This window comes from Oryctolagus cuniculus, chromosome 10 (assembly GCF_964237555.1).
Source record: "Oryctolagus cuniculus chromosome 10, mOryCun1.1, whole genome shotgun sequence".
In the NCBI taxonomy this organism is placed as follows: domain Eukaryota; kingdom Metazoa; phylum Chordata; class Mammalia; order Lagomorpha; family Leporidae; genus Oryctolagus; species Oryctolagus cuniculus.
In genome coordinates, this window is record NC_091441.1 from 41,709,376 (window position 1) to 41,723,537 (window position 14,162).

Below are 14,162 nucleotides of genomic sequence, written 5' to 3' on the forward strand. Positions count from 1 at the left end.
ATCCAGCGCCCTGACCGGGACTAGAACCCAGTGTGCCGGCGCCGCAAGGCGGAGGATTAGCCTATTGAGCCGTGGCGCCGGCCCCTTGGGTGCTTCTTTAATTTTCTAAAAAAAAGTGCTTAAAAAGTGAAATCTTCTAGATGCAATGACTTTGAACAGCCCTTGACTGTTGAGGAACAGTTTATGTATATACAATTTGTTGAACTCTTAATGTAGAGTTAATCTTATGTGTATAAAGTTAATTGGAAATAGATCTTAGTTAAAAATAAGACTGGGAATAGGAGAGGGAGGAGGAAGAGGGATTAGAGTGTGGGTATGGTATGAAGAAACTATGTTCGTAAAGTTGTATTTATGAAATGCATGAAATTTGTATTCCTTAAATAAAAGGTTTCTTTGGGGAAAAAATAGTGTCTCATAGAACTCTACAAGGATTCATTATGTCTGAGTCAATGCCATGTTCCCTTTACAGGAGGACCTACAAGTTTAAGTCCCACATGCCCTTCTCATGTTTCTCTGGCTTGTGACATGTGCCACTAATTCAGTGACTCCTGATTAGCACCAGAGCTCCAAGCAGCTCCAGGCAACTACAGGTTGACTAGAGTTGAAACAGGAGTTGAAATTATTTATTTGCCATCAATCTGAGTGAAAAATTGGATGAGCTGCTCACAGCTTTGAATGGTGCTACTTAAACTCTAGTGACCATACTAAGAGGAACATGTTCTCAGAGTTTATAGTTTCCTAAAATCTCCATTGCAAAATTCTTCTTCAGCTTTTCAGTACTTTATGGACCTAAATTACCAGGAGGCCAAATAATAGTAATACATAGTCTTAAATAAAAAGCTCTTCCATTTACTATAGAAAGCATAGTTTTTAAGGTTGTTGAATTTATGTGTTGAGCCTATAATATATGACAGTCACTTTACCAAAGCCTAAGAGAATTTGAAGATGAGTAAGACAGTTCTGTCCTCATAGGACTCAGAATTTAGCATGGGAGATGGATCATTATAGAGTTCTACACGAGTCGTGTGAAAATGTTAGGGAACACAGGACAGTGTTTGATGTCTGTGGGGAATAGTTGGATAGAGGCTTAGAGCTGTGTGAAGAACATTCAGACAGCCTGGAGGGTTGACCAGTGATCATGGGTCAAGTGAACAATGACAAGGACTTCCAGAAATGTGTTCTTTGCTATGTCTCAACAGTATGATGAATTAAGTGAAATGTAATCTAAATGATACAGCACTATAAAGACATTGCACAAACTGTAAAGCACTATGAGAAGTTATTGCTGTGATCAGTCTTTGCACAATGGAAATCTGAAGGTATTAAATCTTAGAAATGTTGAATATCATGGCCAAGCTTAGGGTAGTTCTGGGAAGAAGGGTAAGGCTTTAGAGAGGAACATAGTTCCTGGATCTCAAGTGTGCTGCTTGGGTCTAACAAAGACAAGCTTTTTTTACCCCAGTCAACCAGAGGGAGGCTTGGTTGAGGTCGTGGGGCGTGGCTAAAAGCCGCCCTGTGTGGGCGGGTCCTTATTTGACCACCTTCTTAGGGCAGAGGTTGCTGATGCCTCCACACTAATTGCGGCAGTGATGGTGCAGGCACCGACATCCCATATGAGCTCCACTTCTGACCCAGCTCCCTGCTAATGTGCCTGGGAAAGCAGCGGGAGGTGGCCCAAATGCATGGGCCCTTGCACGCATGTGGGAGACACAGAAGCAGCTCCTGGCTTTGGACTGGCACAGCTCCAGCCATTTGGGGAGTGAACCAGCAAATGGAAGATTCTCTCTGTAACTGCCTTGCAAATAATTAAAAAACTAAGGCTGACTATTGTTGAATGTTTTTCTCCCTTTTGTACATTTAGATATTAGATGACCTTCAAGAATGTGCCCAAAGAGAATATTTATACACACACACACACACACGCACACACAAAACCACAGCCAGAAATTTTATGAATTCTTTAGAATGTAATTGGTATACTGGGGGAGCATACATCTCTAATGGAGATGTATTCTAGACAAAATACCGTCTTAGAGGCACACATCTGAAGCTCAAGGGAGTAGTGAAATGCTGATTTGGTAGGAAGAACCAACAGAGCACTTAGCCATGGACTGTGCTACCCACAAGACCCAGAATTCCAAGTTAGAAGTTTTCCAAATTTTGAAGCCAATTTTAACCTGGCTGCTCTTTTACATTCTAGCTGTTAAGAAACTCATGATAAAGAAGACTAAGTTAAGTTTTTGAACTGTTGTAACTTGGGAATTCAACATAAAAAGGTAAAAACTGTCATTAGATCTGAGATTTATAAATCTTAGACTTGCAACTATGTATTGTCATTACAGGAAGACCCAACAGAGGCTAGAAGGACCTTTTGTAAATAACTGTGGAGACTGAACCACTTGAATTTTCTGCATTTCAGGAAATGAATTCATAATCATATTTTGCTTAACCTTCAGTATCTACATGCCACCTCAAAAGATCATAGGTTAAAAAAAAAGCAGCTATCAAAGTTAATCACTTAGTGCACCAAACTGCCTTGAATTGAACATTAACTTAAACTGAACTAAAGCTACAACAGTGTTGACATTATTAAGTAAAAAATTGTTCCAGCAGTTGTTAACCTGTTAAGACTTCACTCAAGACTATTGTAACAGGCAAAGACAGCTGGGGATTTACAGCCAGCAGGCACAGGGAGGGGTCAGCGGACAGGAAATTTCTAAGACCCATCACAGGTAGGGGGATTCTTGTTGAATTAACTTGACTGTTTTGCTGACAGTGGGCCAGGGTGGGGAATTCTCACTAAACTGACTTAGCAGGATTCTTGCTAAAACTGGGCTAAGCAAGTCAAAGACAGAACCCAAGGATGAGTCCTGGTTAAAAAATCAGTGCAGAGCAGCTTGTCTCAAAAAAATTCACTTAATATAATCACAACCAAGCTTATCTTCTCCACATGCTCATCCACACTTCTATTGCTTAGTGATTTTGGCCATTCTAGTAGGTGTGCAGCACTACCCCCCATTGTTTTGAATTTTATTTCTGTGATGACCAATGATGCACATTTTGTCATGCTTCTTGGGTATCTTCTTTGGAGAATCTTCTATCAGATTCTTTGTCCATTTTTTTTCTATTATATTATTGAATTTTAAGAGTTCTAATTCTGAACATAAGCTCATCAGGCATATGGTTTCCAAATAAGTCTGTACCATTCAGTGGGTTATATTTTTACTCTCTTAATGGTGTCCTTTGGAGCAAATTAACTCTTTAATTTTGATGAAGTCCAGTTGTTTTTTTTTTTTTTTTCCTTTTGCAGCAACGTAAGTTGCTTTAACTAGCATAACAAACTATTGCTGAGCTAGTACTGTGGCACAGGGGTTAAGCTACCACCTGCAATGCCAGCATCCCGTTTGAGTCCTGGCTGCTTCACTTCTGATCCAACTCCCTGCTAACGTGCCTGGGAAAGAAGCAAAAGATGGCCCATGTACTTGGGCCCCTGAACCCATGTCCAGGCTCCTGGTTTCAGACTGGTCCAACGCTGGCCACTGCAGCCATTTGGAGAGGGAACCAGCTGGTGGAAGATCTCTGTCTCTCCCTCTGTAACTCTGGCTTTGGAATAAAGAAAACTTAAAAACAACAAACTGTTGCTAAATCCAAGATCTTAAGATTTACTCTTGTGCCTTCTTCTGAGTTTTATCATCATTTCAAAATTTTAAAAATAATTCTTAGAGATGCCCAAACACCCTTCTGTCAAATAGAAAAGAAAAAAAATCCCAAAATCCATGGTTCCACTTGCAACTGGAATGTGTACAATCCCACCCAGAAGTTGCTATTTTTACTACTTTCCAATCATGTGAAAGTGCTTAGTTCTAATGTGGGCGAGAGGACTAAGGAATTCAAATTTAAATAGTGTAGGAATATTTGCTGTGTTATGTGGTGAGCAACACACTAGGTACTGGAGTTGGGGGGGGGGGGCTCAAAAGTAGTATCACTCAGGCCTGTTGACAGCATCAGAAACACAGGACAAGGTCTCCAATACTGTGAAGAGCGGCCCCTCAGAATGCAATGCCATTGGAGTGGAGGGCAGTTTCCAAAATCATGCCTCAAAGAAAAACTACATGCAAAAGCCTAAAGCTTGGGGAGTAACTGCTATGTAGTGAGAACTCCCAGGAGCTTACAGTGGCTGGGTGATCAGGGACAGGCGTAAGTGAACAAAACAGCAAGAGGAGAAACACTGTAGTAGCCAGAAAGGTAAAGCGGCTATCATGAGCAAAGAGGAGTGCCAGGTGCTGCAGATGCCTGGCCCAGTTCACTGTCCTTTTGGTGCTGGCATTGATGATTTCACTTCATATAACCCTAACCTAAGACCAACTTGTTACCTAACCTTGACCTTCCAGCTTGCCAAGTCCTGATGAATGAAAATTTTTGAGTTTTAAACTTTAAGGAGAGGGACTTGGAACAGTTTATAATTCCAAGTATCTGAATGACTTAAAGAGCTGTTTATTTTTTGCTCAATACTACTTGTGAAATGTTCTATACATGCAACTACTGTTTGTCTATTTTAAATTGACGTAATAATTATACATATAGTATATGCAGTGTAATTTTTAAAAAAGATTTATTTGAGAGGCAGAGTTACAGACAGAAGGAGAGAAAGAGAGGTCTTCTATCCACTGGTTCACTCCCTAAATGGCTGCAACAGCCAGAGCTGTGCCAATCTGAAGCCAGGAGCCAGGAGCTTCTTCTGAGTCTTCCATATTCCCATGTGGGTGCAGGGGTCCAAGCACTTGGGCCATCTCCCACTGCTTTCCCAGACCATGAGTACTGAGCTGGATCTGAAGTGGTGCAGCCAGGACTCGAATCAGCAGCCATATGGGATGCTGGTGCTGCAGGCGGAGGCTCAACCTACTAAGCCACAGCGCCAGCCCAGAGTGATGCTCTATACATATACATACATACAGTGTACAGTAATCAAACCAGTTTTACTAATGTAAGTACCTGGGCCATCTTCTGTTGCTTTCCCAGGCACATTAGCAGGGAGCTGGATTGGAAGGAGAGTAGCTGGGACTTGAGTCAGTGCTCATATGAGATGCCAGTATCACAGGTGGCAACTTTACCTGTTTAGCCATAGCACTGGCCTCCTGATATAATCTTAGACCTAGAAATAAGTCTTCACCAGAGTGAGATAAAATGCTACTTTTGGGGCTGGTGCTGTGGTGTGGTGGGTAAACTTGTCGCCTGTGGTGCCTACATTCCATATGGGCGCTGGTTTGAGTCCCAGATGCTCCACTTCCGATCCAGCTCTCTGCCATAGCCTGGGAAATCAGTGGAGGTTGGCCAGAGTCCTTGGGCACCTGCACCCACATGGGAGATCGGAAGAAGCTCCTGGCTTTGGATTGGTGCAGAACCAGCCATTGTGGCCACCTGGGGGGTGAACCAGAGAATGGAAGACCTCTCTCTCTAACTCTGCCTTTCAAATAAATAAATCAATCTTTTTTAAAAAATAAAATGTTTTCAGGAAAATTTTACTGTATGAATAATAGTTGTGCAAATGGAAATTTCAGTTCTTATCAAGCCACCTGTAATCAAGAATGTCCTCTTCTGCATTCAAATTAAGAATAATGTTCAAATTTTACTAATATAGTTATATGCAGGTGACAGAAAATAACAGTACACACTTGATCCTCCTTCTGAGTTGGCGATGAGGAAGAAACCTTCATGAGTGAAGATTCTCTCATGAAGGTCTCAATTTCCCTTTGAAAGAAAATGACATGACACCACCACTAGGTGTCTGTCACTGCACAGTTTTGAGCACCTTTTGTGTACAATGTGACTTTTACAGCCATCCTGTGACTAACCAGGTTTTAGTTATTCATTCTAATGAGGTATTTTCCCTGCAAACTTAGGATACCAAGAATAGTTGGTTCTTCTTTAGCATGTATTCAAAGAATAAGTAACAGTAAAAAAAAAAAGTTTTTTTTTTAAAATTAACTTTAGTGTAGACATATTATAAAACAGCCTTCAAAGAGAAGACAAGAAATTTCTGAAGTCCATCTTTGGGTTCTCTTGGGATTCACTCTTGCTGAGCAACATCTTCAGTTGAGAGAAGTGTTTTTTTGTTCTGCTCACATTCTTTGGGGAGCAAATAGGTGTTGACTGTCCAGATGTGGGTGTTCTGAAAAGAAAAAAAAAAAAAACCACAGGCCAATAAATAATCTAATTTTCTTCCTCCTTTAGCCTAGGTAACTGCCACTACATTCATCTTCCACTTTTTTGTATGGCCACATATGGGGAGTGACTGTACTCAGCAGTCATTCCCATTTTGTTAAAAATCTCACTGAATAGGTTATAAGCAACATTTAGGAGATACACTAAGTGGTTCTGGAAATTTCTATCATACCTGAAAGATAAAGCTGTAGGTAAAGTGTCATTAGGTTCATGTATGCTTTAAGTCTGACACCAATATTCACAGCAATTCTACATAAAAATTTTAAAAACATGTTCCTTCCTCACAGCTCAATGCTTTTCTTAAAAATGAAGGATTTCAATCTATACAAGTAGGTACAATTCCATTGTATCTTCCCTGCTAGAAGGTAAGTTCAGCTCCATTATATATCCCAGCGCTTTCTGACTGCCAAACAGGAAGCACTCCAGAAATACCCACTGAATGAATGTATTTCATCCCCTCCGACTGTGCGCCATCTCCTTGGGCCTTTGTTTGGGGTCTGTCAGTTTGTTCTTTGTTCTGCCTCGCCATCTGTATAATGTGAAGGCTGTTTCCTATTTCAGCACAGATCTAAACGCAGAGTCCTCCCTCCGTATCTGTGCCGCGTGCACTGCAGGAACTTCCCTCCCTCCACAACAGACACTACGATCTGCAGAAGCAGGAGTCCCCTGTATAAAACGCTGTAGTATCTGCATATAACCTACATAATCCTCCCAGTCGTCTCCTGATATTTATAATACCTAATACACTAAATGCGGGCCGGCGCCGCGGCTCACTAGGCTAATCCTCCGCCTTGCGGCGCCGGCACACCGGGTTCTAGTCCCGGTTGGGGCGCCGGATTCTGTCCCGGTGGCCCCTCTTCCAGGCCAGCTCTCTGCTGTGGCCAGGGAGTACAGTGGAGGATGGCCCAGGTGCTTGGGCCCTGCACCCCATGGGAGACCAGGAAAAGCACCTGGCTCCTGCTTTCGGATCAGCGCGGGGCGCCGGCCGCAGCGCGCTGGCCATTGGAGGGTGAACCAACGGCAAAGGAAGACCTTTCTCTCTGTCTCTCTCTCTCACTGTCCACTCTGCCTGCCAAAAAATAAAAAAAATAAAAATAAAAAAAATACACTAAATGCTATCTGGACGGCTGTTACATTAGACCCTTCAGGGAATACAAGAAAAAAGGTCTGTACATGTTCATTGTAGACATAACTTTTTCTGAATATTTCTCACTGCAATTGGTTCAATCTGTGGATGTAGGACCAGCAGATACAGAAGGCTAACTGGTCTGATACAAAGGCAAGTAAAGTGTTTTAAATGTGCCCAATTTCCTTGATGAATTCTTATACCAAATATCAAAATAATTCATCAAGAATATACAGAAAACTCAAAATATTAATTTTTGGGGCCAGCACTGTGGCTTATCCGGTAAAGCCATTATCTGCAGTGCTGGTATCCCGTATGGGCACCAGTTTGATACCTGGTTACTCCACTTCTGATCCAGCTCTCTGCGATGGCCTGGGAAAACAGTGGAGGATGGCCCAAGTCCTTGAGCTCCTGCACCCGCATGGGAGACATGGAGGAAGCTCCTGGCTCCTGGCTTTGGATCAGTGCAGCTCTGGCCAATGCAGCCATGCGGGGAGTGAATCGATAGATGGAGGACCTCTCTCTCTCTCTACCTCTGTCTTTCAAATAAATACATCTTTAAAAAATATATTTTAATTCTTACTCAATTTTATAAACTTCAAGCCCAGTATAAAAGTTTCAATTCAATAAGCAGATGGTCTAGTCCTTGGTGAATTTTATTATTTATGTTCAAAAAACCAGACTCAGTTTCTCTTCTGCAACAAAATTTTTCAAAATTCCTTTCAGTTTCTGTGAAATTAAATTTATGGAGTATCATAGTGAATAAGGTTTTGAGGATCACCCAAATAAACAGGTGCACAGTCTTACAGTTAAGGCACTTCTGATAGCAGAAAGAGCAAGAACAAAAGTTGAGAGAGGAGGCAGGCTGGGAAAGGTGCAGTGCTGGCGGCATATAGGATGGGTTAAGGCAAAGTAAGACAAGCGGGCAGACCAATGCCAGTCAGTGAGGCTGAGGGCTGTGCCAGAGTATTTGATCCATGCTGCAGGGTGAGTGTAAAAGGCTGCTAATCTGAACTGTTCTTTAAGAACAGACTTGAAAGGGGTTTGAAACTAGAAATAAGAAGATACTGTAGTAGTCTTGACAAAAAGTAAACAGGAAATGGAACGAGAATAGCAGAATTTGGGAGAAAAGGGAGAGAATACATGCAAAGAGCAAAGAAACAGAATAGATAAAAACTGGCAACAAGGAGCACGGGAGTAAGGGCTGTCAGCTGCACCCGCCAGAATGTCTAGCAGGGCACGTTCCAGTGACAGAACAAGCAGTAAGTTTGGGTGGCTGGCCGCAGGGACATGAGGAACTATGTTTTGGACATGTACAGGGCTGAAGTGGATAGATGCAGCGGGCAGCTGGGAGCAGGCCAGGGAGAGGCTGGCAGGAGAGTAATACAACTGAAGTCACAAGCAATGCGCTGGAAGTTAAAGATACGGCAGTGTGTACCACTAGAAAAGGAGCATGGAGGGGAAAAGGGGCCAACTCCTGAACTGCACAGTCAGGATGTGTATTAAACAGAGGAAACCAGAAGAAGTAGTTGAGTGCACACTGCCAATTCAAATAAGGCTATAAATGAAGATACCTGAAAGTCAGTGCCGGGCTCTTGCCTCTGGACGCAGACAGAGTAAGGTTTACTGCATTTGGAGTCCTCCTCTCCGCTATCTCCTGGCTGAGCTTACTCAGTGGAGTGCTGGGGCTGCTCTTCAGTGCTGACAGGAAGCTTCTACTTTTACCAGGATGCTGAACTGCTCTGTTGCATGTTTTACAAGTAACCAACTACCATAAAAAGAAGAAGCCAGTGAGTTCATAACAAGCAACACGATCACTACATTCTTGGATGTTATACTTTATCAGTCTAAGACTGTGTTTGGGTAGGAGACTAGAGATGGCCCTCCTCTGTAATAGCAGTAGACATTTATTTTAGAATACGAACTTCAAGCCTTTTCCCCATAAAACATAAAACTTAAGTGCCCTCCTTAAATCCTTAACAATTCTATAATTATAGGTCTAATTTACCAAACCAAATGAATAATCACATTCTCACACCTCATTTCCATCACTGACTTTCTTTTTTAGGATTCATTTAAGTAATGGTCCATTTTCTAGCAAAATCTTTTCTTCTACATATGTAACTCACAATGTACAGAATTCAGCCCATGCCTCAGTAAAATTCGTATAAGCTGGCTTGGCGAGCAGATGTTCATGAGCACACAAAAATGTAAATGTGGGATCTGCATTTATCACAGTGTAGGTTATTTTGTACTTTTTGGAAAGAGGTGATATATAAATCAAAATAAATCAGCCAAACACCCTTAGCACTTTTCTAGTTGACCTGATTAAAAAAGGCAAAACACTGGAAGACAGGCAGCTTTTATCATCTTCCTATTTAAGAACATTTTTCAATATGCGGCAGAAACTTTTTTGGAATAAGAGAATTCTATTCACTTCACTATTCTATCTTTTCTCTTTCTCTGAAGACTCAATCTTATGACAAAGCACAATGTACTTACCTGATGTAATACTGGCAAACCCGTAAATATGACAATTTTCAATTGAAGTTATTAATAGTCGTAATCATGTACCATCCCTAAGTTGTTATAATGTCCAGTGCCCAACACATACCTGCCAGTAAGCAGGCACTTGAATAACTGATGAATGTTAACAGGATATGCAGCATATAAAATATATCTGCTATGGTCTCTATCACATGTATCTAGTAAACCCTAAGTCATTTTTGTGTTCCATTTTATATCTCCAATTCTAGCCACTGTTTGGCACATGAGAGACCTCCAATCAACGCTTAAAGGTGAACACAAGGTACACTCACCTTTGTTGGACAATTAAACACACACTGACTTGAGGGTGGGAAGAATGACGGATGAAGTAGCAATGGTACCTACATACATAAGGTAGAGCTGTTTGATGAAAAGAACCGCTAACCGAAAAAAATAATATAGTGCTGCTAAGTGCAACTCATGTGGTGGTCTCATACAAAAGGACTTCAAAAAGTCCATGGAAAAAAAATGAAACTCTCTCTAAATCCATGCATAGTTTTTCCATTCTATACATTTTCCATGAACTTTCTGAAGAGTAGAGAGAGAGAGAGAGAAAGTCTCCATCTGCTGGTTTGCTCCTGAGATGGCCGCAATGGCCAGGGTTGGGTGGCATATAGGATGAAGCCAGGAGCCAGGAGCTTCATCCCCATCTCCCATGTGGGTGGCAGGGACCCAAACACTTGAACTGACTTCCACTGCTTTCCCCAAGCCATTAGCAGAGAATTAGATTGGAAGTGAAGCAGCCAGGATATGAACCGTACCCATATGGGATGCCGGTGTTGCAGGTGGTGGCCTTACCCACTTACACCATAATGCTGGCCACTTCAGCTTCATTCTTAAATTAAAGAAAAGAAAAATTTGTTTATTCATACATATGGAAGTAAAATCTTACCAATACACTCTTGGAGTCTCTGTATTTTTTCAAAATTTTTGCTTCTTTAAAACTGAGTGTAAAATTTCTTGCTTCTCGATTAAGAAGTTTCTGTATTTTAGGTGTCAATTTGGCCTTGGGTTTGAGGCGCACTCGAGAATTATCCAGAACCAACAGCTGGAAACAGTATGGACATGTTTCTTCAAAATTGCTCTTATCATCTAAAATTAGACATGAAACTCACTGTTCAGCAAATCAGAATACCGTTACCTCAAATAAACCTCCAACATTACAGAAAAGTACACTGATACTTAACATAAGCAGACAGACATTCTCTAAGGCAACTCCAAAGATGAACAGTCATCCCCTCTTGGCCTTTTGGCTAATAGGTTCGTGTAAAAGATGAACATGTACAAAATGATAAACTGACAACAATTTATTTTCCAAATACTACAATTCCATCCATTTGCTCCTCTCAACAACAGATAGGCGAGTCTCCAATTTTTGCTACCTGGCTCATTACTTGATTAAGTTAAAAAAGGGGGGCTGTTATATTTTAACAACATATTTACCACAAAATAACAAATTGTACTGTACATTTGTTTCATTTTTAGACAATTAGCACATGAATGAAGTACCTACTGTAAAGCACTGTGTTAAGTGCCAGGGTTACAATTACAAAGCTCTATGAGCCATGTTTGTATGTAAAATGTATTCTCATTTACTGAGTGACTGTGAAGTGCCACGCACTGTCCTTGATGCTGGAGATACAGCAGAAAAAACCAAGGACACTCCTAAAGGCAGATACTAACTAACGCTAAACACTAAGGGGGGGGGGGAGGACAAGAGTACGATGGGCAAGGGGAAAAGGGAGTGCTCACGGAGCTACCAGCATCTTGGGTAGGGTGGCCAGGAAGGCTTCGCTGGGCCACACTTGCAGGGAGGAGGGAGACTTGTGAAGCAACAGTGGTAGCCACAGGGCCGGCAGCTGCAGAGGCCCTGAACCAACAGCCAGGAGGCCTAGTGTGGCTGCCGGTGAGCGAAGAGAGCCGAGTCAGGCGGGCCGGCAGGGAGGGCCTTCCAGTCCTTTTAGAACTTGCTCTTACTGGGCGATGGGAAGTCACTTAAGGAGAGGAGTGGCACGCTCTGCTTTTACCACAATCACTTGGACTGCTGCCTTGGGAACAGACCACGGGAGCCACCGACAGCATTCGGATCGGGAGGCAGCGGGGGCTTGGACCAGGGTGGTGGCAATGGATGAGGTGAGAAGTAGCCAGCTGGATACATCTTACAGCCTACAGGATTTGCTTGAGAGCGGGGTAGGGCTGTTAGGGAATCCAGAATGGCTCCAGGGTTGGGGCTGAGGAACTATTGCAAGGTGAAACTCTGGAGGGGGGGGCTGAATGGGGGAGAGTTCCGACTGGGGACACGGTAAGTTTGCAGACCTCACTAGACACTGAAAAGAAGCTGTCAAGAAGGCACGTGGATATGTGACCCTGGAATTTGGGGAGCGGTCCAGGCGGGGTGTAGAACTCTGCAAGTCCTTAGGATAACGAGACTGGATGAAAAACGGTCACCAAGGAGGTGGCCTGCAGCTAGGAACAAGGCCCAAGGGCCGAGCGCTGGGACATTACCCTATTCGCGGGTAGGGGAGACTGGGAAGCAGCCGCAGAGCGGGCCGAGAAGTCCTGGCTAAAGCAGCAAGAGGTGAACTTGGCCATGACCTGGAAGCCACGTGAGGAAACCCTGCTAGACGGATCCCGCGTCAGATGCCGCCGTGAGGTCAAGCCAAGGAAGGCGCACTAAGGAATAGGGCATTTTCCCAAAACCCAGAGGCATCCGGGTCTTTCCTAATGAGAGGGCCGGGGCTTTTCTTGGGGTCCCTGCGAGCGCGGTGGAGGAGAGCGAGCCGCCGGCATCCCACCCACCGCGGACGGGCGCGCTCCCTACCGTGGGACGAACCGTAGGCCCAGCTGTAAGAGACAGAAAGACTCGTGAGAGGCGAAGCAGCACCAACTCGCCGCGCGCCCCCGCTGCCCGCCCGGCCTTCTCTTACAGCAGATAGCGAGCCTGGCCCGGGCAGGAAGAGTGCAGCTTCCGCGCCGCGGCCTCCAGGTAGTGCTTTTGCCTCATCGCCCCCGCAGCCGCAAGCCGGTGGGGAAAGGAGGCGCCGGAAATGGCTTTCCCAGCGTCGCCGACAACCGGCACGGCTCCCTCCGGAAACTGACACCCTCGGCAGATGGGTTCCGGGTTCCTTCGCGTCGCGTGTAGCGCGCAGGCGCGCCCAGCTAGGCCCCGCCCGCGGCCCCGCCCCTCGGCCCTGCGGCTTCTACCTCAGTGAGAGTCCTGACCCGGGGGCCAGGTCCGCGCTAGGAAGCCGTGTCCCGCGTTCTGTCCGCCTCGGCTGCTTGTGTTTTCTCTACGCTCTTGTTGTGGTCTCCTCCCCGGCCTCGTCTAGATTCTCCAGCCAGAGTAATGGAGGCCCCTGGTAAGAGTGGGGGTCCTAGGCTCCCGACTGGCCGAGGGGGCAAGACTGCCCTTGGCCGGTGTGCAATCCAGCTTTCCTTGTCCTAAGTTAAAACGAAATTCACACGCCATAAAGTAAGCCGTTCTAAGGTAAACAGTTTGGGGCCCGTGTTGGGGCGCAGCAGGACAAGCCTGCTCGCGAGGCCGGCATCCCCTCTGAGCGCCAGGACTAGTCTGGACAGCCCCACTTCCGATCCAGCTTCCTGCTAATGCGCCCCCGGACAGGGAAAGAGCAGAGGAAGGCCCAAGTGCTTGGGCCCTGCCGCCCAGCTCGGAGACAGGTAGCGGCTCCTGGCTCCCGGCTCCCGCCTGGCTCAGCCTCGGCTATTGCAGCCCTTTGGGGAGTGAGCCAGCAGGTGGAAGACCTCTGTCATTTCTTTATGTCACGCTGCCTTTCAAACAAGTAAGTAAATCTTGGAAAAGGTAAACAGTTCAGTGGCCTCCAGTACATGGTTAACTGCAGCCACCGCCTCTGCTGAGCAGCAGCACATTTCTGGCAGGCCAGGGATAACCTGCCGCTGTCTTAAACATTGACTCGTTCTCCTCGCCCTCCTAGGCCCTGGCAACCGCTAGCCTGCTCTCCACCTCTGTGGATTTGCCCATTCTGGGCCTTTCATATAAGCAGAGTCATAAAATATGCAACCTTTTGTGTCTGGCATCTTTCCTCAAGCTCATTTTTGAGATCACCTTGGAGCATGTGTCAGTATTTCATTCCTTTTCATGCCTGAATAATATTCCGCTGTACAGGCATACTACTTTTATTTATCCTTTTGTCAATTGATGGGTATTTGATTTGCTTCTTTGGGCTATTATGAAGAGTACTGCTGTGAAACAAACACACATGTGTTTGAGTAGCTGTTTTCTATTCTT

General features: G+C 44.5%; 1 protein-coding gene across 2 annotated transcripts; it reads right to left on the minus strand.

Moving 5' to 3' along the window:
- Window positions 1-4,474: 4,474 nt before the first annotated feature.
- C10H18orf21 (chromosome 10 C18orf21 homolog) lies at window positions 4,475-13,023 on the minus strand. 2 transcript variants are annotated; one of them, XM_002713498.5, is made up of 5 exons: window positions 12,823-13,023; window positions 12,717-12,739; window positions 10,788-10,987; window positions 8,923-9,116; window positions 4,475-6,169 (listed from the first exon to the last, which is right to left on the minus strand). In XM_002713498.5, the coding sequence occupies exons 1-5, from the start codon at window positions 12,897-12,899 to the stop codon at window positions 6,016-6,018; spliced, it is 648 nt and encodes a 215-aa protein (XP_002713544.2). In that variant the 5' UTR covers window positions 12,900-13,023; the 3' UTR covers window positions 4,475-6,015. The 2 variants fall into 2 exon arrangements, with proteins under 2 accessions (XP_002713544.2, XP_008259430.2); XM_008261208.4 differs by lacking the exon at window positions 8,923-9,116 and having other exon boundaries at window positions 6,061-6,169.
- Between the last annotated feature and the right edge of the window lie 1,139 nt (window positions 13,024-14,162).